The following is a 24,620-nucleotide window of genomic DNA, read 5'->3' as shown; positions in this document are numbered from 1 at the left end:
CATTCACCTCACTTTTTGAAACCCTGATTTGGGAGCAGTTTAGTTTGGAAGGAGAAGCACTGGAGGTTTCAAGGGTCTTGATGTTTGCCTTCTTTGGGGATTCACAAGTGGACCCTAATTAATACAAAACGAGACTCTGGATGCAGATTCTCAAAATGAGTAGGACTGTCTTTCCAATAGGGCCACCTCCTGTGGCAGATACTAGGGTGGCAGCAGTGGCATGTAGGATTTATGAGTTGAAATGTCTCATAAATCATGAAGATTACCAGTCTGGCAACACTTCCCTTTCTTGCTGCGTGACCTGGCCTTCAGCAACTCCCGGTAATTTAGCACAGTATCTGATCCCAGGGGCAACAGGATAATAAATCACAGCAAATAAATCTAGAAGCAAACAAGATGAATTTTAACAAGGAGAAATGTAAAGTACTACACTTGGGCAAAAAAAAAAATGAAAGGCACAAATACAGGATGGGAGACACCTGGCTTGAGAGCAGTACATATGAAAAGGATCTAGGAGTCTTGGTAGACCACAAACTTGACATGAGTCAACAGTGTGATGCAGCAGCTAAAAAAGCCAATGCAATTCTGGGCTGCATCAATAGGAGTATAGCATCCAGATCAAGGGAAGTAATAGTACCACTGTATTCTGCTCTGGTCAGACCTCACCTGGAGTACTGTGTCCAGTTCTGGGCACCAAAGTTCAAGAAGGATACTGACAAGCTGAAACGTGTCCAGAGGAGGGCAACCAAAATGGTCAAAGGCCTGGAAACGATGCCTTATGAGGAACGGCTTAGGGAGCTGGGTGTTATGTATTAAGTTAACTGCAGTACTCCTTCTGGCCACCGTGGCTGCACTTTCTTACCCTGCCCACTGTGGCTGCAGTCCTCACTCAGGTCCACAACATGCAAATGAAGGATTGATTGGGTAGCTAGGGGAATTTTGTTACTGTTGCAAGTTGGCTAAGCTACTGTTCAGTCTGGACTCAGAAGAGCTGGTTGTTTTGAGAGCTGTGTCTTCATCCTTCTTACCCACTATTCTACACTGGGTATGTTTAGCTTGGAGAAGAGAAGGTTAAGGGGTGATATGATAGCCATGTTCAAATATATAAAAGGATGTCATATAGAGGAGGGAGAAAGGTTGTTTTCTGCTGCTCCAGAGAAGCGGACACGGAGCAATGGATTCAAACTACAAGAAAGAAGATTCCACCTAAACATTAGGAAGAACTTACTGACAGTAAGAGCTGTTCGACAGTGGAATTTGCTGCCAAGAAGTGTGGTGGAGTCTCCTTCTTTGGAGGTCTTTAAGCAGAGGCTTGACAGGCATACGTCAAGAATGCTTTGATGGTGTTTCCTGCTTGGCAGGGGGTTGGACTGGATGGTCCTTGTGGTCTCTTCCAACTCTGATTCTAAGCACATGGCAGACCCACAGCTGGCCGAGGCTGGTTCATTCGGGCAAATGGGGCAATGCCCCCACCAATCTCAGCCAGCCAATCAGCCACCTCCTGCATTGGAGTCAGCAGGACCGTCTTTAGCAAATGCGGAGCCGGGGTGCAAATATCCACCCAGCGCCCCCAAATTACCACGGATAGTGTTAGGGTAGCCGTAGCTGCGCACTGCCAGCCATCTGGGAGGGGGGTGCAACCCTCCCCCATGCCGCTGTAGGAGAGCGATCCATGCAGAGGCTTGGGAGGCAAGCTGCACAAGTTGGCGGGGCACAGCTGGCCTGCGTGCAGGGAAAGGGGAGGCCGCTGGCAAAGCCGTGCAGCTCCGCCACTTGCTGGAGCACCCCTGAGAGGCCGGCGCCCTGGCGCAACGCACCACTAAGCCCTATGGGAAAGATGGCTCTGGGGGTCAGCTTCCTCCTCCGTAGCTGCAATGCCTTCATGGAACATCAAAGGAGGATGTGGGCAAAACTGAAACTAGCTGGTTTCACTTGTCATTGGATTTCCCCCTAACCATAGAACAGGGGTCAGAAAACTTTTTCAGCAGGGGGCCGGTCCACTGTCCCTCAGACCTTGTCGGGAGCCGGACTATATTTTGGGGAAACAAATGAACGAATTCCTATGCCCCACAAATAACCCAGAGATGCATTTTAAATAAAAGCTCACATTTTTCTCATCTAAAAACACGCTGATTCCCGGACCGCCTGCGTTTCCGTGTGCTGCTCTGCTTCGCCAGAAGCAGCTTTGTCATGCTGGAAGCTGGAAGCGGCACGCCGGCTCCCTCGGCCAATAACGCGAGATGAGCGTGGCAACCCCAGAGTCGGTCACGACTGGACCTAATGGTCAGGGGTCCCTTTACCTTTACCTTACCTCACTTTAACACTTGTTTACAACAAATGACATTTGCTGTTTCTCCACTCATTCACTCAGGTGCAGGAAGCCTTTTGGAGTTCTTCAGAATCTCTTTTTCTTCTATCTAACAACCCTGAACAAGTTAGTATTATAAACCCCAAACTTTGTGCCACAAGGAAATGATTATAGTCTTTTCAAGGTTCCACCATACTGTCAGTCTTTTGAAAAGCAGCATTCTCACTGCTGGGTCGAGTTGACAACTTTTAAAGCATTTTCTGCAGCTGCCTATCTAACAGCAGTTTCATGCGGTTAGCAGGTGCTAAACGTTTTGCTCCATGCCAGGGAGATGTTTCACTTGGTGACATCTGTAGAGAATAGATATTTTGGCATCACAGACCACTGTTCAATGGAAAGGAATGGGCTGGTCTCTCTATCTATGTCAACTCAGCAAAGGGAGACAGGATAAGCACTATTATTCCATCTACAGAGGGGTTATAGGTGGGGTTCCATCTCAACTCCTGCACTTCTGCAAGTTGCACTAAAACAAAACCGTTACTGTGGTTAATGTGGCTGGTACCAAAAGCAGGTGTGGTAGTTCACACGGTTTGCAGATAAACAAGTTCTAAATAAACTTCACATAGTACATCTCTTTAACGCATGGATGCAATAATTTTAAACTGTAACAAAATACGGTCTCTAGCTGATAGCCAATGTGCAATAATAGCCAGATTACCTATCACCTGTTTGCTAACAGTCTGGAGCTCTTCCCTCCATACTCGTAGAAGCATTGTTTAGAGTATAGAATGTTGATCATTGTTTTGTTCATTTCTAGGGAGTATAGTTCTCTCCCTTTTTTTTTTGTTCTATAAGTTTAAGGAGTTTATTTAGATCCTGTTTGTTTGTAGCGTGATGAGAGGGCCATGATGTCTTGTTCTATTTTGCTAACTTTTGAGGAAGTTTGTTTTTTAAGGGATGGTTTCTCTTTTACGCACGCCCCTCTAGTTACCGCTTTCAATACGTCCCATAGGAGGGGGGTTGTTATATTGTCTATTTTCCCTGAAGTAGTTTTGGAGAGTTTTTGTGAAACTCTCTCTAATTTGTTTATTTGTGGTTAGGATGGGACAGAAGGAGTATGATGGGGTGGTTTGTGTTCCCTTTCCTATTTTAAGGGTAATTTCTACTGGGGCGTGTTCTGTGATTTTAATGTTACCTTTCTTGCTTTTAAAACATTTCCGTGCACACACGCAGTGCATTATCTCATAGGAGCAAATATATTCTTGTCCATAGCCTTGCAAACAAACAAAAGCTGCAATTCTGCATTTACCTGGTGGAACGGAGAGAACCAGGAAGGGCAGGGAAGGATGTACTGGGCCGTGTGTGTGACACTCTGTATGGGAAAGGGGGCATTGTTTCCAGCAAGTTAGAAATCCCCAAAGTGGCAGATTTGCCCATTTGAATGCCCATTTGCCCATTTTGGGTGGTGATACTGGGGACGCAGGTGGCACTGTGGGTTAAACCACAATGCCGAGGGCTTGCCGATCAGAAGGTCGGCGGTTTGAATCCCCGCGATGGGGTGAGCTCCCGTTGCTCGGTCCCAGCTCCTGCCAACCTAGCAATTCGAAAGCACGTCAAAGTGCAAGTAGATAAATAGGTACCGCTCCGGCGGGAAGGTAAATGGCGTTTCCGTGTGCTGCTCTGCTTCGCCAGAAGCGGCTTTGTCATGCTGGCCACATGACCCAGAAGCTGTACGCCGGCTCCCTTGGCCAATAATGCAAGTTGAGCGCCGCAACCCCAGAGTCGGTCACAACTGGACCTAATGATCAGGGGTCCCTTTACCTTTACTGGGCCCCAAGAGTTATTTAGTACTTGGCTTGTCCCGCTGTGCTTCTGTTCAAAATGCTCAGTGAGATCTTGAGAAGAGGAATGATATCAAGGAAGCTTCCAAAAGAGGAAATGTTCCAAGTCGTGGGTGACACAAACTGGCTGCCTATGTTTTCCAGTCATGACAAAGAGGCAAATTTTCTAGATACCCTAAACAACTGTGCCCTAGAATGGTTGGAAAGGGTGGCGACCCTGGAGTTAGTCTTCAGTGGCACCCAGGGCCGGGTGCAAGATGTAAGTGTTGTTGAGCCAGTTGGGGAAAGTTGCCGTAGTGTTATTAAATTAAATATACAGTACATGTCAATGGCCACTTGCCAAGAACGCAGTCACATTTGATTTAAAAAACAGGAAACGTCGCCAGAATGATGTGGGTCCAGTTTAGCTTCCTTTTTACCAGTCAGGAAGGTTAAATCACTCTGAAATGCTTGGGTATTTTTTGTTTTTAAACCCAGTATTAGAAGCTCAGGAGCCACCAAATTTTAATTATATTACAATAAAAGAAGCAATAAAAGACAGTTAAAAAACAATATGAAGATTTTTACGTGGACATGTGTTGGACCACCTGAACGAAGCATCATCTAGTCCAGGCACATCCAACTCCCAAGAGACTCTGATCTACTCCCACTATAAAAAAAAACTCGCAGTGATCTACCCAAGATGGCGGCTAACTGGGCAGTGATCTACCCAAGATGGCAGCTAACTACCCAGAGTTGTTGAGCTTTTTTTGGGGTGGGGAGAGACCAGGGTGGTTGAGCTTTTTGGAGGTAGAGAGGCCACAATTTTTTCAATTTCTTGGGGGGGAAGTGAACACTTTCTGTCATCCCGCGATCTACCTGCAACACGCTGGTGATCTACCTAGGACAGCCCGGTGATTTACCAGTAGATAGCGATCTACCTGTTGGACACCCCTGAATTCTAGTCCAACCCCCTTCAATGCAGGAATATCCAGCTGTCCCATATGGGGATCGAACCTGCGACCTTGGTGTCATCAGCACCATGCTCTAACCAACTGGGCCATCCAGGCTTTATTTATCTACTCTTCCCCCACCAGCCTCCCTTCCTCTCCCGGAAACACTCCATGCCCTCCGCCTGCTTCAGACGGTGGTGTTCCACAACGCCAGTGACACTGACATCGAGGGTGCATGCTTTCTGGGAGACGTGGCGGTAGTTTTGTTGGACACTCGCACCTGGGAGTTCAAGTTCCTCCAGCCTTGGAGTGTAAGCGGCCTCACGCCTCAAGAGTGGGACCTTCTGCTGAAGATTATCAAAGGCTACTTCCTAGGCTTCGTACACACCATCAATAAAATGGTCGCGTTTCTCAAAGGCAGCTGTAAGTATCACCACTGGTTCCGTTCTTCTAGGAGTGCTAGAAGATATCTAAATGGCCTGGGCCCCTCAACCTCTACTGGGCTTTGTGTGACAGGAGATGCCTCTGTTATCTGATTCCCCCTCCCCAACCCCATATTCTCAGGTTTTGTCCTGCTCTTTCCGTGTATAGAGTTGCATTGCGGGTATGTCTAGGTCAGGGACTGGGCAGAGGAGGAATGGTGAAGACTGCTTCCCCAGCCTGACCCTTCCAGAGAGAAGACGACAGTTCAGAATTACAACAGGGGTTTGAAGGAGATCACAGCTCAGAGGCCGATGAGGGGGAAAGTGAGAATAAAGGGAGAGGAGGAGGAAGAAGAAGCGCCGGGGGGGGGGGGGAGACAGCTGACGGACACAGTGTCTTTAGAAAGCATTCCAGACCCTCCCTCTCCCAGAACCGGGAGAACCTTGAAAGTAGGAGAGCAAAGAGCTCAAAGGCAGAGGGCACTTCTCAGCACCCATAGCGATGACTCGCTCGGGACAATGCCATTACCCCAAGAGGCTGCATTCCCAATCCTCTCTCTGTGAATATTGAATAAAAAAGCAGTTGGTAAGGACTTTTCCTTGTCTTATCTGTTCCTGGCAACCTGCCGTTGGTTCCTCTGCCGCCTGACAGTCTATCATGGGCTCCTGGTCTGTTGCAGGCTTTGCAACCCGGTGCCCTCAGGGCGCTTTGGACTACAACTCCTATCAGCCTCAGGAACACAGATTTGTTTAATTAATTTTAAAAAAGCAACCATCCAAGTTGGTGGTCATCACTCCATTTTGTGGGAGCAAACACCATAATTGAATAATGCACTATGTGGAACTCATGGTAATTGAAGGGGTAGAGAGGGCAATGAGCTTGTAGGGTGGCCCTAATCCCTGCAAATGTGGGGGTTAAATTCATGGGAGTTGGGAGTGCAATGACATCAAGAGAGCTGAGAGTTCCTTTAAATAAAATTTTTTTATTGGTTTTCCATAAGACAAAAACATACAAAAATCAGAAAAAAGGAAAAAAACAAAAAGAGAAAAAAAGAGGGGGGGGGACATCTTATTTATATCATTTATCATAACAATATCATTTTGGGCTTCCCCGACTCCCCCCACTCTGTGACACTTATAATAACCATATAAGCAATGTTCACAATTACTATCTTAAACCTTATTATAACTTACACCTAATTTTTCTATTTTGCTTTACACCTTACAATTTTATCCTTTTTATTACTCCACTATCCAGATCTAATCTTTTCCACTTTCCTATTATTTTATCTTATATTTCTTCCCTTAGCTTAATATTTTTACCAGAAATGTAACTATAATTCAAATCTTAAAATTCTGTTCTCCTTTCTTAACTATCGGTATTTAAATTCATCCCCCCCCCTTTTGCCGGAGCCAAATTTCCCAGACATTTCAGCGAATTCCTAATGTCAAACCAGTTTCAGACCGTTTGAATCCATCCATTACAGTATCCCTTTATAAATCACCCCATTCCCACCCTTTCCCACCAAGCCCACCAAATTTGTTTCCATATCTTCTGTCGTCTCTTCAATACTACAGCTGTTGCCCAACCCACTTCCACTGCCTTTGTATTGTTCTTTAATTCTATGGATCAAAACCAGTCCTTTGCATTATCAAGTTCCAGACCGACTTCATTCCCCCCCTTTTCTACCCAGTTCCCAGTACAGACCCTGGACTCCCTCTCTCCCGAGGAGTCCAGCAGTATACACTGTTTCTTTTTTTAGGCCTCCTTGTATTCAACCAAAGTCCTGTTCCACATCTCTCACTTGTGGAACATTGTATCCTTCATCTTTTTCCTCTTCTTCCAATGTTTGTATTTGCACATCTTGCATTTCTTCTTTGTTCCTTGGGGTCATTTCTTTCTCATGTCCATTTTCTGCACCAAGACAGTCGCTCCTTTCTCTCCACAATTTACTGGTCTCTCTCAGCTGCTTGTTATTCTCATCCAATTCCTGTTTAATCTCCAAGAGTACCACAAAAATCCTTTGCCAAGCCAAGTCTTGTGATGGTGTTGTTGTGGCTACAGCCATCTTGGGTGTCTCAAATTTCATATGAGTCCAGCAGATTGTACGGCTGGAAATGGCTGGGATCAAATTCCGTCTTCTCTAACGCCATTTTAAAGTCCAAACTGGAAATCTTTTTTCTTTAAAAACATTTTCCCCAAATGATTTCTAGAGTCTTAATCAATGCTTTCAATACTTTTAAACAAATTCTTTATTATTGCTATATTCTAAACATCATTCACTGACCCATTTGGGAACCTGGGTCCAGCTTCCAGAGGGACTTTCTTTTTAAAATACCACAATTTTGCAGGATCTTCCACTCAGACCTCTCCCCTGTGCCTGCTACAGAGGAGGGTTTTTAAGTCCACTTTCTAGTAAATTCAAAGTGTCCCACTTTATCAGCTTAGGGTTAGCTCATTGCTTCACAGTCTCTCAAAAGGGGGCAATCGACTTCCTTTTTAAATCACTCCCTGTAGCCAATTCTTGATTTTATTTTATTTTTAATTTTTTCCAAATACAGCTTTTGGCTGACAGGTTCCATTTTAAAGTCCTTACTTGGGAAAATGATTCGTAGCTTCACTTCGCGAGGGTGACGATTTCTCTCAAAATGGCCCCCGCGACTACCACTCAAACTCTCTCCGGGGCTCTAAGGCTTACCGGGGAGTTGAGGAGTCGCAGAATCGGGGCGCCGCTGAGCCCTTTGTTCCCAGGACGCACAACCGGGGGCTCTTTTGGGGAGGAGCGTCGCTATTGCGCCTTCCCCCCCCTCACAGAGCCGGGTTGCCTCGGAGCTCGAAGGAAACCCCACTGATTAAGCGCTGGCGGTGGCCGGAAGTGAGAGCTGAGAGTTCCCACCACCCCTGCCTTAGAGTGTACATCTTTAGCAAAAGCTCCCACCAGACCTAGTATATCCATCTTCTGGGAGCAGGAAATATTTGCGGTGGGAAGCCCCCAGATGCTAAGCCGGAAGATCTTTCTGCTGAACGTAACCTATCAGAATGCGCTGCAAGGTTTTGTTCATTTTACTTCATAATATTTATATACCATTTGATTGGGGGGGGGGAGAACCCTCGAACAATAAAATAAAATTTAAAAAAGCTGCAGAGAAAGGCCCTGTTTCTTTACCTTCTAAGGACTCCCGTTCCATTTCTTTTATACCCCAATAACTCATTTCAACACCCAGATCCTTTCGTTGTGCAGTCCTTGATCTTTTGTGAGTCCACGTCCAACGGGACGACGAGGGGCTTCTACGACGCTGCCGTAGAAGGGGAATCCATGGTCACCTTCAGCGCAGATAACGGCAGCTGGGTTGCCCTGAAGGAAGATGCGGCGGCTTCCTATGCTCAACAGGTCCTGAACAATGACAAGGGCACAGTTGCAACTCTACAGCTCCTTCTGCTGGGCCAGTGCATCAGAGCTCACAACACCTTCCTTGAGACCGGAAAGGAGGCCGTGGAGAGGCAGGGTGAGACTGGAAACGAGCAATTTATTTACTTCCTTTTTTCCCCTTTACTCCAAGGAACAAAGGGTAGCACGCGTTCTTCCTCCTGAGATAAATAAGGAAAAACCCGCGGGCGCTACTCTTTCAAATTGCACAGACTGGAAGCTTCCCACTCTTGGGCTAAGAATCCACTTTCAAGGGGGTGGTTTTGAGCTAGAACTCCTGCAATCTGCTCACACATATTTGATCTGAATTACACTTTGGCCCTTAGATCACGTCACAGCAGAAGAATGTGTCAGAAGGGGGATTTGAACCCACGTCACCATTCAGAGACCAGAACACCCAGGAGGTGGGAAGGAATCATCAACCTTGGGTCTGGTGCCTTAGACCACTCGACCATCCTGACGGGCAGGGCTGCGGGTGGCACTGTGGTCTAAATCACTGAGCCTCTTGGGCTTGCCGATCAGGTCGGTGTTTTGAATCCCTGCAACGGGGTGAGCTCCCGTTGCTCCGTCCCAGCTCCTGCCAATCTAGCAGTTTGAAAGCACGCCAAAAAGTGCAAGTAGATAAATAGGTACCACTCTGGCAAGAAGGGAAACGGCGTTTCCGTGCACTCTGGTTTCCGTCACGGTGTTCTGTTGTGCCAGAAGCGGCTTAGTCATGCTGGTCACATGACCTGGAAAGCTGTCTGCGGACAAACACCAGATCCCTCGGCCTGCAAGCGAGATGAGCGCCGCAACCCCATAGTCGCCTTTGACTGGCCTTAACCATCCAGGGGTCCTTTACCTTACCTTTTACCTTTCCAGCAGAAGCTAGAACAGGGTTACTTCAGTTACCTTGATGAGGTCCTAAAACAAGTGCGGGGAAACCTGTGGCGCTCCAGATGTTCCTGAACTACATCTCCCACCACCACTTGCCATTGTTACGCTAGCCGGGGCTGATGGGAATCGTAGTCCAGCAAAACAGGCCCCAAGGTTCCCCACTCCTCTTCTGAAGCCTCTAAGCTAATAGTCGGAACTAGTTCTGTGAAAGAACAATCCCTGCACTATTTGCTATGCTCTGCCTCTACAGTCCGAGGCAGTCATGCTCTGACTTTGAAGGCCAGTTGCTGGAAGCCACGGGCCATGCAGGTGGAAAGCACTCTTGTGCTCAAATCCTGTTTGTGGGTTGCCCCACAGGCATCTAGTTGGCCGCTGTGAGAACAGAATACAGTGGTACCTCGACATCCGAATGACTCGACTTCCGAAGTCAGCAAACCCGGAAGTCTTGTCGCCGCGCATGCGCAGAAGCACAAAATCGTGCTTCGCGCATGCACAGAATAGGCGCTTCGACAACCGAAGACCTCGACTTACGAAGAGCGCCGCGGAACGGATCGTCTTCGTAAGTCGAGGTACCACTGTATAGGGCTAATCCAGCAGACTGTTCTTGTTTGGAGAAACAGGAAGAGAGATGAATAGAATAGAATAGAATAGAATAATAATGCACTGGCCAAGTACCAACATACTTGGAATTTTGCTTTGGCTACATTGCAATGTAAACCCATAACTGGCCTCCCCTTCTGCTACACTATTACGAAATTAACAGTTTGATGGCACAATGGAAAAAACTGTTCCTGTACCTAGTCGTTTTTGTGTATAGAGACCTGTAGAGACGTTCAGATGGAAGTAAATCAAACATGATGACCGGGATGCAAAGGATCTGCGACTGCCACCTTACCTGTTGTTGACCACACACACACACACGAGTTTGATTTAATAGGTATTAAATGTTTTGCACATCCCACCTCAAAGCACCCCCAAATGTAACGACACATAGAAAGCATAACCTCCTACACAGCTGAGTCTACTTGCGACTTTTCTGTACACAAGAAGACAGGGAGCAGACTGCAGGCAGCAATCTCAAACGGGTGCCGCACACGCAGTGCTTGTGCAAATCATCTCAGATTCTGGGAGGCTCGGGCCAGAGCAGAGCATGGCGTGGCATGGTTTTCTAAGCATATGTAACTTGCGTTCTGAACTGTTCTGCCCTCTCAGTGTTGCCAGTCATTGGGGTCTTCACCCACAAGACCCTGCCAGCCCCCGACTCTCTGCTGCTGGTTTGCCGAGTCATCGGATTCTACCCACAACCCATCAACGTCTCCTGGTTGCAGGATGAGAAGGAGCTGCCCAGCTCAGACTTCAACTCCACTGAGATACTGCCTAACCACGATCTGACTTACCAGATCAGGAGTACTCTGGTTATTAAGTCAGAGGATCAGCACAGTTACGCTTGCAGGGTGCAACACAGCAGCCTGGGGGTGAAAATCATCCCTTGGGGTAGGTACTTTGGTTACAGAAAAATATTGCACATCTCTGTTAGGAAGAGGGTGGTACGCATTTGCTACTGATTTATTTTTGAATGCCAAGGGATGGCAGCGATACACACACACACCGCTGGCCTTTATTCTGCTAAAATTGTTTCTGGGGTTAGCTGGAAACTCACCACAAATGAGAAGTTATTTTAAAAGAAAAAGAAAAAGTTCCTTTCTTGCTTACTGAGCCAACTCGTTTCCTGAGCCAGTCGGCAAAGATTTCAGTACAGTGGGACCTCGACTTACGAGCTCCTCGACATCCAACGTTTTCGACTTACGAGCGGAAAAAGTGGCCGCGCGCTTACAATTTTCTCGACATCCGAATGGAAATCCATTCGCGGCTAGATGCGGAAACCGCTTTTCCTATGGGAAACTCGACTTACGAAGTTTTCGACCTACGAGTGTGCATTTGGAACGGATTAAAATCGTAAGTCGAGGTCCCACTGTATCTAGTTACATCCACTCAAGCCTTTCAGTGGGCAGACAATTGCAGAACACCTCTGGTGGCTTTTTGTTGACTCTTGAACCTCACCAGGACAATTATGAAATATGAAGCGCTATTTCTGCTGTTTGGTTATATAACATGATTGGTTACTGCATGCATTTCATAGATATACTTAGCTCTCCCCAGCAACAACTTTAACCAATCAAAGCGAAGGTTTCACCACAATCTTGGGATTTGCGGTTGGAGAGAGGATTAGTACATCCATATCATTTATTTACATATTTTAGTTTACGCAATGCATGCACCGCTTGAGTGTAAACAAAAAACAAAAAACCCCACCTCTCAAAGTGGTTTGCAAAAGAACAAAAACAATTATTACTGTTGTTATTATTATATTTACTTACACCTCACCTTTTCCCCAAACCAGGATGCAAGGCAGCTTACACAAATTAAAACAGGACAGATAAAATGCAGAAAGCTAAAAACATAGAAAAGGTCATCATTAAAGGTTAATTAAATTCTAAAATATTTAAAGCAATGTGAAAAACTGATTTATTAAAACACAAATAATAAAAACAGTGCAGCACTATTTAAAGTCCTTCCCTTAAATATCTCTTAAATCCCAAAGTTCTGTTGGAACAGGAAAATCTTTTTCCAAATTATTTTGATTAATAATTTTCCAAATTATTACAAATCCAACCAAATTACTTAAATTTAGTACAGTTTATTGAAATCAGGTTTCCCGCTCCTGTTGCAAACATATGTCGGTCATTTCCTCCTATAGCTGCGTCATTTATTTAGTGTCCAGTTTTCATCTTTCATACGCAGTTACATTATCATTCCAGCTGAACACTTTCCCCTCCTTACAAGCAGCGCCTCTGTTACATCTTATAAGTATAAAATCCATTTCATGTGTGTAGTCCTTCAGATGTGGTGTGCTGGGAGAATTAATAATTCCCTTCCATTGTTCAGTTCTTTGCAGTGTTTACCTGGATGGGACAAGTTCCCATTCCATTCCTTCCAATGTTCACCACCTAGAGTACGAGCTGCAGCCATAAATAACTCACACAATATATGTCCAGTCTCCACCATTAAAATTCCACTCTGGAGTTCTTCCTCTGCACACAGTTAAAAACAAAATCTTTTCTCAAATTTGGCCTCTTGCCGGATCTCTTTGGCAGCCGTTCATTCTTCTTGTTCTTCATTGCTCCATCACACTCCTGGTCCGATCCAAAAACAATTTTAAATAAAGTCCATTCAGCCTCAGTCGAGGGGGGAGGGCATAATTACCTTGTTAGATTCCTTGTTGAGCATAAATCGAAAGCCTCCTCACTCTTTTCCACGGTGACAGACAGAATAACATAGCAACAGCTACACACATCTCTCTCATTTTGCAGGGGAGGACAAGAAGAAAGGAGAGAATTTGAAAACCATATGAAAGCAGAAAGCACCTTGTCCTCCCCCTTCCTTTCTCAGCTGTTGTGAGGATTCTCAAGCTTAAAAGCAAACAAATCATTCAAATACAGTGGTGCCTTGGTTCTCAAACTTAATCCATTTCGAAAGTCTGTTCCAAAATCAAAGCTTTCCAAAAACCAAGGCATTCTTTCCTGTAGAAAGTAATGCAAAACGGATTAATCCGTTCCAGATTTTTAAAAACAACCTCTAAAACATCAATTTAACATGAATTTTACTATCTAATGAGACTATTGATCCACAAAATGAAAGCAATAATCAATGTACTATACTATAAAACAAACAAGACTGTATTGTAGATGATAAAAATAAAAATTTTAAAAAAATTCTTACCATCACTAATGATAGTCATTGTTTGGATGGGGGGCTTTTATCCATTTCCGCAGTCACACAATCAATCAATCAATCAGTAGCTGAACTGGGATCCACACAGTCACAAATCAAATTAACTGAAAAAGCCTCAAAACAAAAAATGCTAACTAAATAGCAAAAACAAAAGCACCAAAATATAAGCTCCAAATATCGCCTCATAACACTGCAATTGGAAACGGAAGGCTTGAATTACAATGGGTGTGTGTGTGCAAATTAGCAGTGCAACAGGAAACATGGGGACACAAATTAGCAGCGCAATAGGAAACACAGGGGGGTGCTAATTAGCAGCGCAACTGGAAACACGGAAACGGAAGGCTTGAATTGCAATTGGGGGGGGCGCAAATTAGCAGCGCAATGGGAAACACGGAAACGGAAGGCTTGAATTACAATGGGGGGATGCAAATCAGCAGCGCAATAGGAAACACGGGGGACTCAAAACGGAGCACGTTTGGCTTCCAAAACAAAGTTCGAAAACCAGAATACCTACTTCCGGTTTTGCAGCATTAGGTTCCAAGTTGTTTGTGAACTGAGCTGTTCCAAAACCGAGGTACCATTGTACCTTCAAAGAACCAAGCCCAGTCCTTTCGGCAGCTGATTGATTGCAGCCCATTGGCATACAGTATGTTGGTCCAAGAGCACCTCTTGATTAACACCAATATTCCAGATTAAGGAGGAACCAAGCACAAATCATGCCGGAGACAGAGGCTCGTCCATGGCAGGGACACACTCCCAGGTCGTGGCTTTCAAGTTGGCAGACACAGGCTTGAGAGACACAGTGGGATGCAGTGAGCTCCCCAGACCCCACTGGGGAGCATTGCCAGGAAGTTTGCTCTCATAAATCCTGGCTTTCCCCTGCCTGAACCTCCTCGCTGCCCACAGAGGGCAGCGGGGGGCGGCCATCATTGACGTGATGCAAGCCGGAGATCTGGAACAAGAAAGTCTTAACCTGCTGGTGGAAGGATAGCAAAGAGGCAGGTCGTGTAGCTTCTCTGGGAGGGAGTTGCAAACTCTGGGGGCTGCTACCGAGAAGGCCCTCTCCCATGTCCACCCCACCAAATGTGGTTGGCGGGACTTAGGAGAAGGGTCTCCCCCAGAGATTGCAGAAGCTAAGCAAGTTCATATGGGAGAATATGGTCTTTCAGCTCTGGTTCAACAGTCTGGCTGCAGCTCGATGGACCAGTTGGAAGTTTCTGGGCACTTTTCAAGGGACAGTAATCCAGACAGGGTGTAACTAAGCAGAGGTCAAAGCTACATCCATCAGACCTGTGCCAACGATGGCATCCCGAGTGGTTTCCTCAGCAAACCCTGACCCCTCAAAACAGCCTTGCTGAACAGCTCCTCACACTGACACTCTGAAGGCAGGGGGAAAGTATTTTTGTTTGTTGCCCTCACTGCCACAGAGTAGGTATTCAAGTATACTCTAGACTAGGCACCCCCAAACTGCGGCCCTCCAGATGTTTTGGCCTACAACTCCCATGATCCCTAGCTAACAGGACCAGTGGTTGGGGAAGATGGGAATCGTAGTCCAAAACATCTGGAGGGCCGAAGTCTGGGGATGCCTGCTCTAGACTGTGTTCAGTTGGACTCAGCCTGGTTGTAGGGTGGAGACATCCAAGTGACTTCTTGTGGCTCTCCTCTCTCTCTCTCTCTCTCTCTCTCTCTCTCTCTCTCTCTCTCTCTCTCTAATCCTGTCACCTCACCTTTCCTTTTCTTGTCTGTTCTCCAGAAGGCAGCGGAAACAAGGCTGCGCTAATAGGGATTCCCGTTGTTGCTTTGTTAATAGCTGTAGCCACAGTTGTGGCAGGTGTACTAATTTGCCGGCAGAAGAGACGTAGGTAAGTTTTCCTCTATTCCCTTTTCAAATGTTTGCGATTTACAAAGAGCGGGACCCAAGTGGGGGCCATCGCTAGCTCTGTGGCTTTCGGGAGAGATTCCCAGAGTTTCCTTTGCATTTTGCCTGTTGCATTTATTTATTTATTTATTTATTCATTTCATTTATTTATTCATTTCATTTATACCCGCACCTTTTCCTCCAAGGAGCCAAAGGTGGCATACATGGTTCTTCCCCCTCCTCCTTTAATCCCCACAACAACCCTGTGAGGTAGGTTAGGCTGAGAGGCAGCGGCTGTGGCCAAGAGTCACCCAGCAGCGAGCTTGATGGCTGAGTGGGGATTTGAACCCGGCTCTCCTAAGTCCCTAGACACAGTCTTAACCGCTGTAACGGTTTGGGTCAAAAACTAGTGTGCTGGTATTGGTATTTGCAGGTAGGGGGGCAGAGAAAGAATGACACCCCCACCCCCAAGATGTAGCTCAGCCTGCTGCATGGATGAAAGAGCAGCCAAACTCAGAGAGCAATCTGAAAGTTACACCATTATTTGTTTGTTTGTTTGTTTGTTTGTTTGTTTGTTTGAATTTATATACCCAGGATCAAAAATGGGGGGGGTTGCAAGAGAGGGGAAGAGAGGGAAGGAAGTGGGGAGGGAGGGAAGAGAGGGGAGGGAGGGAGGGATGAGAGAGAGAGAAGGAAGGAAGGAAAGAAAGAAAGAAAAGGAAAGGGGTGAGAGAGAGAGAAGGGAGGGAGAGAGAGAGAGAAAGGAAGGAAGAAAGAAAGAGGGGGGAAGGAAGGAAGGAGGGCCTTCTCGGTGGTGGCGCCTGCCCTGTGGAACGCCCTCCCATCAGATGTCAAAGAGAAAAACAGCTACCAGATTTTTAGAAGACATCTGAAGGCAGCCCTGTTTAGGGAGGCTTTTAATGTTTAATTGTTTTATTTCATTTTTCTGTTGTAAGCCGCCCAGAGTGGCTGGGTATAAATAATAAATTATTATTATTATTATTATTATTATTATTATTATTATTATTAGGAAGGAGCTCCCGTCCGCCCCCCCCAGCTCAGGCTGCTTCTCCCCCCCCCCCGTTCCTGTCGCTGGCTGCAGCCACGGAGGGGGCGGAAACAGCCCAATTTCCATAACCCGCAGCGACTTTTCCCCTTCAGTTTTCGGGGGGGGGGGAGTGTGGGTTATGGTCCGTAAAATACGGTAATTTTTGTTGCTTCTGGGGGGGGCAGCTGCCCCCTGCCCCTCACTGGGTACGCCCATGTACCGCCCTGGACCCGGAGGTCCCAGGGCAGTTCACAGAAAAGATCACAATATATAACATCAAAATAAGAACGATAACCCAATAACACTCCCCATGAACAGACTGTATGCTGCAGAACATTTCCCAGAATCCTCTGCAACATGCAATGGTCCTTTGACAGAGCAGTCAATGTGGAAAGTTATCTTACGGCAGGAAAGACTTAACAGCAGCAGCATCCTTGGCATACAGAGGTCAGCGGAGTGCAAAAGTGCCTGGGCAGAGAGTGTTTTATCAGATACACGTGGCCAAAATCCTATCCATGTGGATAGGGCCTGCCATGATGTCAGGATAACAGCCCAGTGCTTCTTTTCAGGAACAAGCCACTTAATTTTCTGTTCTCGTTCCAGGAGCTATGAAGGCATCCATCCGCTCAGCAGAAGGAACCCCACCAGTTAGAAGCTGAGCCAGGGCCGGCTCTACGGCCAGGCTGGGTGGCCTGCCCGCCGGCCGCTCCGCCACGCAGCAAGCCCGCGTGCCCACCTGTTGCACAGCAGCGCCCTCAGCGACTGCGCTGAGCCCGTCTCGCCCGTCGCGCTGGAAAACGGGGCGGCGGGGGGATCCGTCGCACCAGGGCGCCAAAGGTGCTTAAGACGGCCCTGAGCTGAGCAAAAAAGAAAACCTCGCAGAACAGCACGGTTGCTGTCACTATCTCCTGCAGCATACAAATGCTTCAGCTATACAGGTGGCATACTCTGGAGAAAGGCTGCTTGGGGCCTTGGAGGGATGTTGGCAGTGATTGGCCTCTAACTCCCAGCAACTCCAACCAGTACAGAGGGCACCAGGTTGGCGAAGCCTGGCATACGGCAGCATCGTGTCTCCAGCACAATTAGTCTTCCTGTAACGGCGAAATTATAACTTAAGGTTATGTGATTGCATCAAAGCAATATATAAATGCTTTAAAATAAGTTGATGAATTTCTGCTCAATGGGAGCTGCCAACGTTTCGTGACAGGGTCGCTTTAAGACTTTTTTCTTCGCCCAGGAATTTGATGGGGTTTTTTATTCAACCAAGCAGAGGTGTCATGCTAGTATTGCTCTGGGTTGCAGAGTCCTGCCTCTCGCCCCATGGTGGAATATAATGTTGTATGTAGAAGTGTGCATGCACACGAAAGCTCATACCAAAATAAAAACTTAGTTGGTCTTTAAGGTGCTACTGAAGGATTTTTTTTATTTTTTAAAAACTTGATTGTGAACCACTTAGACTGCCTTATGTCAAGGAGCTAACAAGTTAATTAGTAGTAATACTAATACAGTATGTATTTTCTATGAACTAATTAGCCCATGAGAGCTTGCGCCCCCATAGATTTTACAAGTAAGAATTTATCTTATGGCATTTTGCTGTTTTGCTGTGGCAGATGCAGTTTCCAGAGGGTCATTTTGCAATTTTTGCAAAAGCTTATGCTTCCGACAAATTTACACTTGACACTGTGGACAATTTAAATGTATTTTTTAAATAATACTTTTTATTACAATTTCTGTTTTACAATTTCAAATAAACGTATTACAAACTTTGAAATATCCAGCGACTTCCCTTCTTCTCTTTCCATGGTTCATTTTACATATCACACATCCCTGCATATGTTACTATTACAATAACTATTCAAATCAAAATTTCCACTTTTACATCCATCAAAAATTATTTATTGTGTTGAATTTATCTTAATGCTGCCAACGTTTTCAGCTGTACACAGTTATTTTCCATATATTCAATATTTCCAATATATTTCCATATATTTCCAATCTTCTTTATGTTCTTCTTGCTCTCTTATTCTATATGTTAAATCTGCAAGTTGTCCATATTCTGTCAACTTACCGGTAAGTTGCCCTCACTCACTTTCCATTTTTGGGCTAACAAAACATGGGCCGCAGCTGTCGCGTACATGAATAACTTTTCCTGGCACCTGGGAATTTCAGTCTGGTTTATCCCCAGCAAAAAGGACTCTGGGGTTTTTTTTTGGGGGGGGAGTGATTTTGTTGTTGTAGGATTGTCTTTTGTATGTCTTTGTTATTCTTTTCTTTATAAAATTAATAAAAGTTATTATATATATATGTATAAAATCTGTTTGAAGTACTATGGTGTTGGATGCCCTAAATGTTTCTAGGCAGTTTTAAAAATATTTTTATTTTAAATTGTACTGTTTTAACATTTGATGTTTGCCATGCTGGGATCCCTAAGGAGGAAGGGCAGGGCACAACGTTTAATAAATAAATAAAGCTCATTTTTAAAAGGTTTTTTTTAAATAAAAAAGGAGTTGGCATTCTATTCACACCATGCATTTTAAGTACTATGATACCATTTTACACTGTCATGGGTTCCCCCAAAGAATTCTGGGAGCTGTAGTCTGAACACCCTTATTTCCCTCACAGAACTGCAGTTCTCACAGTGGTTTAACAATCACTTCCTTAATCGGGAGGAAAGGGAAGGTTGTATTTTTTAAAAAAGAAAAAGTGGAAAGATATGGAAGGAAGGAAGGAAGGAAGGAAGGAAGGAAGGAAGGAAGGAAGGAAGGAAGGAAGGAAGGAAGGAAGGAAGGAAGGTTTTCTTTCCTTCTTCCTTCCTTCCTTCCTTTCTAGGAGTGAAAGTTATCACCTATCACTGCACATTTTCTTATGCCAAGCTATGATATTTATGACTCAATGATTTGCCAGTCATAATTCTACAATTCTCAGAAGGATTTAACAGTCAATCCCTCTTCCCAGGGAATTATGGGAATTGTAGGTTTATGAGGGGAATGGACACCCCTTAGCAACTCTCAGCACCCTTAACAAACTACAGTTTCTCAAGATTCTTTGCAGGAAGCCATGGCTGTTTTTAAAGTGGTATGATACTGCTTTAAACGTACAGTGCAGATGGCACCTTTTGTCGCAGAACAGTCGCCTATGGTGTTTTCTTACGAGAGTGAAGTTTCTGATGAGCGATGAGGGGTGATTTTTGGCTGAAGCTTCTGCCGCAGTCGGGACAAACATACGGTTTCTCTCCTGTGTGGGTCCTAATATGCTGCGTAAGAATTGAGCTCACCCTAAAGCTCCGTTCACAGTTGGGGCATTGATAAGGTTTTTCTCCTGTGTGGATTCTCTGGTGTTTACTAAGGGTGGAAAGGATAGTAAAGCCTTTCCCACAATCGGGGCACTGGAAGGGCCTCTCTCCTGTGTGAATTCTCCGGTGCACATTGAGATGGGAGCTCCGGTTGAAGCTTTTCCCGCATTCCGCGCACAAAAAGGGCTTCTCAGAGGTGTGGACTCGCTGGTGTTCAATAAGGCTCGAACTCACAGTGAAACTTTTCCCACAGTCGGGGCATTCGTAAGGTTTCTCTCCCGTGTGGCTTCTCTGATGCGTCACAAAGTTTGAGCTCTGACTGAAGCTTTTCCCGCACTCGCCACAGATGTAAGGTTTCTCCCCGGTGTGAACCCGGTGGTGCTTAACGAGGTCTGCTTTGTAACTGAAACTCTTCTCGCACTCGGGGCATTTATAGGGCTTTTCTTCCATGTGGATTTTTCTGTGCCTGCTCAGAGTTGAGCTGGCACCGTACCTTTTCCCACATTCGGGGCACTTGTAAGGCTTTTCCCCAGTGTGGATTCTCTGGTGGGTGCTAAAGTTCTTGCTGTGAGCAAAACATTTCCCACACTCCAGGCATTTGTACAGTTCGCCTGTTGCGTGGGCTTGATGTTCGAAAGGATCTGAGCGGCCCAGGAAGCTTTCCCCAAAATTGGGGCATTTAAATAATTTCTCTCCCATGTGATGCCGCAGGCGAGTTTATTCTCCAGTGTGTCTCCTTAGCACCAAAAACTGAGAAGAGTTGCTGCTTTGCAGGTTTCTCGATAAGGGACAAAACTGAAGCTTCAGGCTGAACGGTTTATCCAAAGTCAAAATATTTAGAAGCTGACTTTGCTGTATGGCGGATAATTAAATCGTGTTCGGACCAGCAATATTCCGTAGCCAGATCTGTCCGTTTACTTAGCTGGAGTTACCCTCTTTCAAGCCCTTCACTTTTATTCTTCCGCACAGGATATGTATGACGTACCAGATGCCAAAAGAAGATAAATAAAAGGTCCATCACTTTCTCCTCTTCATTCTGGCAAGACACAGAGAATTCAATAAACCAGGCTTCCTCAACCTCGGCCCTCCAGATGTTTTGAGGCTACAATTCCCATCATCCTTGACCACTGGCCCTGTTAGCTAGGGACCATGGGAGTTGTAGGCCAAAAACGTCTGGAGGGCCTGCAGTAAACAAACCATTCCCTGCAAAGATACTGGAGGAAACCCAGTTTTCAGTCATTTAAATGGGAGAGGAAATTGTGTGTTACCTCCCTTCACATGGTGAAGAGGACGGTGGGCATTGTGCATTTAGCTCCACCCCCAAAGTCCTGTAGCCCCTCCCACCCACAGGTATCAGGGCATAACTTCTGGTGCAGAGCGCCTTCTCTATGACTGGAAGCTCCCTGCTCAATTTAGAACCTCAACCACCCAGATTTCTAAATCGCAGCAGGAATTTCCATGCAGAGGTTTTGCCCCAACATGACAAAGGTTGGGAAATCCTCACGAGGTCGGAGACAGGATGCTAATGCATAGGCCTGCATCCCCTTCCTTTCACATGCCCTTAATACCCATATCCTACAGGCTTCCCCAACCTGGTGCCCTCCATATGTTTTGGACTACAACTCACACCAGGCCCAACCAGCACAACCAATGATCATGGCTGATCTGAGTTTCCCCAAAGTGGCTGAGGAAACCCAGCCTGATGGGCGGGGTATAAATAATAAAACTATTATTATTATTATGAATTGTCCAAAATATTTGGAGGCCACCAGGTTTGGGGCTGTAGCTAGTGATGCATTCCTACGCATGTTTACTCAGAAATAAGCCCCACTGAGCTCAATGGGTCTGGCTCCTAGATAAGTCTATATAGGATTGCAGCTTAATGTATATTCTTCCAGTTTAACCCCCTGCTTTTATTTCCCTTCCCTTCTTCCTTTTGTGGAATTTCAAATTGTCCAGGCACCACTCCTCTAGAATTTGTAAAGCATCATGCTCATGGATGGTCTTATTGTGGGGTAACTAGTCTCATATAACCAACATGTTTAAGTCGACTTGAAGTCGACATGAAGGGGTTAAGACCATAGAGTAAGCTGTCCTGCCAGGCTCAGCCTAGGTCGCTCCCCCTCACTTTGGGAGGAAGGTAATCAAGCCCTATTGTACAGTCTACCTGGGAAGCTCATCCTGTGCTGGTTGCTCCAGCTCAGACTGCATGGCTTCAACAGTTCCTACACCAATAACGTAGGAACTTTCACCACTAACTTTCAAAACTAAGGAAGTTTTACTACCGATACCTGTGCAACTTTTTTGGAATGCTGTATGGAAAAGCACATGAATCTGGCTTTGTGAGAGTTTGCAAGTAAACCATTTTTAACTTACCAAATGTGTGGTGTTTTTCTATGCGAGGGGAAGAGGGGGACTTTGGAAGGTCTCAGCAAACTTTTTCAGCAGGGGGCCGGTCCACTGTCCCTCAGACCTTGTGGGGGGCCGGACTATATTTTGAAAAAAAATATGAATGAATTCCTATGCCCCACAAATAACCCAGAGATGCATTTTAAATAAAAGCACACATTCTACTCATGTAAAAAACACCAGACAGGCCCCACAAATAACCCAGAGGTGCATTTTAAATAACACATTCTACTCATGTAAAAACATGCTGATTCCTGGACCGTCCACGGGCCGGATTTAGAACGTGATTGGGCCGCATCTGGCCCCCGGGTCTTAGTTTGGGGCCCCTGGTAGCAGCATATATTTCCACACTTTGCTGCAATTTTTGTGATTTTCAATCTCTACTGGGGTTCTCTCACCAAAGAGAACTAACCCCAAACTTGGATCTTGGCATCCAATAATCATCCTTTATTTATTTATTTCCCTTGAACCAATCTATTATAGTGTTTCCCAGACTTTCTCCCCTACGGACCACTTGGATATTGCTGAAGGTCTTGGTGGCCCATTTAAGGATTTTTTTTCTGCCTTTTGCACTACATACAATATCATTTTTAACTGTCTTTTAATTGCTGCTTTTATTTCTTGAAGTTTATAAGTTGCTTTGTGGAGGGAGGGCATGCATTTTAAACACAAATAATTTTAATATATATCTGAAAGGCTACAGGTCGCCTAACCTTGCCACAGCTTCGTGGAAAAGACTCTGCTCCGAATCTTTGCAAGCACTCAATTCTTTACTTCCTGATTTTACTTCCTTGCTTCTCTAAAACACCTGTTGTCCTTTGGGAAAATGCAGTTCATAATACAGCATTCTCTGCAGGCTGAGAACTGCAGGTAGGGCAGTTGGAGATGGCCATTTGCCCCCTTACCTTCTTATTCCCACTCTGATCCCAAAGACAAACAGCAGAAGCAGCAGCGCATTTATTCTCCTGGGAAAGAAGCCTCACCTTGGCTAGTCTGGCAAGGGACCTCCGCCTCTCCAGTGCCTGGGAAACCGGAAACTTGCAAGGAAGAAGATGAGCAAATTCCTTGATCCGGAAGCGCAAAAGACCCTTCACTTTGCTCTCTCCCTCCCCTTATTTCCCAGCAAGTCAATCCGCTCTCATATAGAGCCCTCTGCTGGCTACGGCCGGCCAAGTGTATTGGAAGCAGTGGATGGGCGCGATCAGGGAAATTGTAGAGTTGAAAGGGACCCCCAAGAGTCATCTAGTCCAGCCCCCTGCAATGCAGGAATTGGTGGGCCGTTTTTATGACTACAACTCCCAACGAACATGGTGATGGGAAACAGCGTCCAGCAGGTTCTCCACCCCTAGTATAAACACCAATACATTTTAGGGAAGTTTTTAATGTTTGGTGTTTTATCGCTTTATTATTATTATTATTATTATTATTATTATTATTATTATTATTATTATGTTGGAAAACCCAGCCAGATGGGCGGGGTATAAATAATAAATTGTAATTATATTATTATTATTATTATTACTACTACTACACTTAAAACACATTTAAAACATAGCTCCTCCCCAAGAATCCTGGGAACTGTAGTTTATCCCTCACAGAGCATAAAGCTGCTGAATACACACTTGCATGGGACTGAATAAGCATATGATCTGCCTGTAAAAAAAATAAAAATTAGCTGTGCTATTTCATAAGAGTCATAGGATCGTAGCGTTGGAAGGGACCTCCAAGGAAGGAAGGAACAGAGTGTGTGCGTATCCTCGCGATAGGCTGGGGGAAATATTTTCTTACACTGATAATTCGTTTTTCTTCCAAAAAAAGTCTCTCATCTAGGTGCTGATCGGAAGCAGACCTGTCTGAGCAAAATGATGATCTCATGCGCCTCCAAAGCAGAGTGACATCAATAACTGGCTCTTTCTCAGCCACTACACAGTTTTTCTCTCATTATTATTTTCTTTTTTAAAAAAACACAACCACAATTTCTAGGTTTGGCACCCCCCCCCATTTCCACTACTGAACAGCTTGAAACACCTGACTACCCACCCCAGCCTCCTTAGACGGGCTACCTACCCACCCCTTACTCCACGTGCGCGCCCCCCACCCCCGCTCCCATCGGCGGAATCGGCACTGCTACCGGTGCCTTTGCAAGACGCGGTCGACCGTCTTTGGAACTCCCTGCCTCTTGATCTCAAGTAGGCGCTTCCCCTGTGCGCTTTTCGGCGCCTGCTGATTAAAACACCCTTGTTTAGACAAGCGTCCCCGCCCCCCGCAGATACATACCGTAGAAAGATGAGGTCATTTTGATCCGTTTTAGTGGTCTAACCTTCTGCGTCTGCTTCTTGAGAACGAAGTACATCTACACTTCATGCGCGCATGCATGCACAGGTCACGAACCTTGATAAGATGTCGTCTTAAAT

General features: G+C 45.6%; 2 protein-coding genes across 6 annotated transcripts in view; one reads left to right on the top strand and one right to left on the bottom strand.

Annotated features, from left to right (window-relative positions):
* The window catches only part of LOC118080922 (uncharacterized), a 21,012-nt gene extending 2,736 nt beyond the window's left edge, over positions 1 to 18,276 (top strand). The window contains exons 3-7 of the mRNA XM_088662465.1: positions 5,226 to 5,504; positions 8,729 to 9,010; positions 11,020 to 11,301; positions 15,353 to 15,461; positions 17,109 to 18,276. Coding sequence (XP_088518591.1) covers positions 5,226 to 5,504; positions 8,729 to 9,010; positions 11,020 to 11,301; positions 15,353 to 15,461; positions 17,109 to 17,157 — 1,001 coding nt within the window. The 3' untranslated portion in view covers positions 17,158 to 18,276. The remainder of the gene's footprint in view (positions 1 to 5,225; positions 5,505 to 8,728; positions 9,011 to 11,019; positions 11,302 to 15,352; positions 15,462 to 17,108) is intronic.
* LOC148687004 (uncharacterized) lies at positions 18,191 to 24,620 on the bottom strand. 5 transcript variants are annotated; one of them, XM_088663378.1, is made up of 3 exons: positions 24,484 to 24,620; positions 22,174 to 22,286; positions 18,191 to 20,833 (listed from the first exon to the last, which is right to left on the bottom strand). In XM_088663378.1, exon 3 carries the CDS (start codon positions 20,494 to 20,496, stop codon positions 19,639 to 19,641), a length of 858 nt encoding a protein of 285 aa, XP_088519504.1. In that variant the 5' UTR covers positions 20,497 to 20,833; positions 22,174 to 22,286; positions 24,484 to 24,620; the 3' UTR covers positions 18,191 to 19,638. The 5 variants fall into 5 exon arrangements, with proteins under 5 accessions (XP_088519504.1, XP_088519503.1, XP_088519505.1 ...); XM_088663377.1 differs by lacking the exon at positions 24,484 to 24,620 and adding an exon at positions 23,190 to 23,567; XM_088663379.1 differs by lacking the exon at positions 24,484 to 24,620 and adding an exon at positions 23,112 to 23,253.

Source organism: Zootoca vivipara, chromosome 2, assembly GCF_965207765.1.
Source record: "Zootoca vivipara chromosome 2, rZooViv2.hap1.1, whole genome shotgun sequence".
Taxonomy (NCBI): domain Eukaryota; kingdom Metazoa; phylum Chordata; class Lepidosauria; order Squamata; family Lacertidae; genus Zootoca; species Zootoca vivipara.
This window is presented reverse-complemented; position numbering and strand designations above follow the sequence as displayed.

Excerpts from the sequence above, each read along its gene's own strand:
- LOC148687004 (XM_088663378.1), bottom strand. The coding sequence starts at position 20,496 with ATGGGAGAGAAATTATTTAAATGCCCCAATTTTGGGGAAAGCTTCCTG.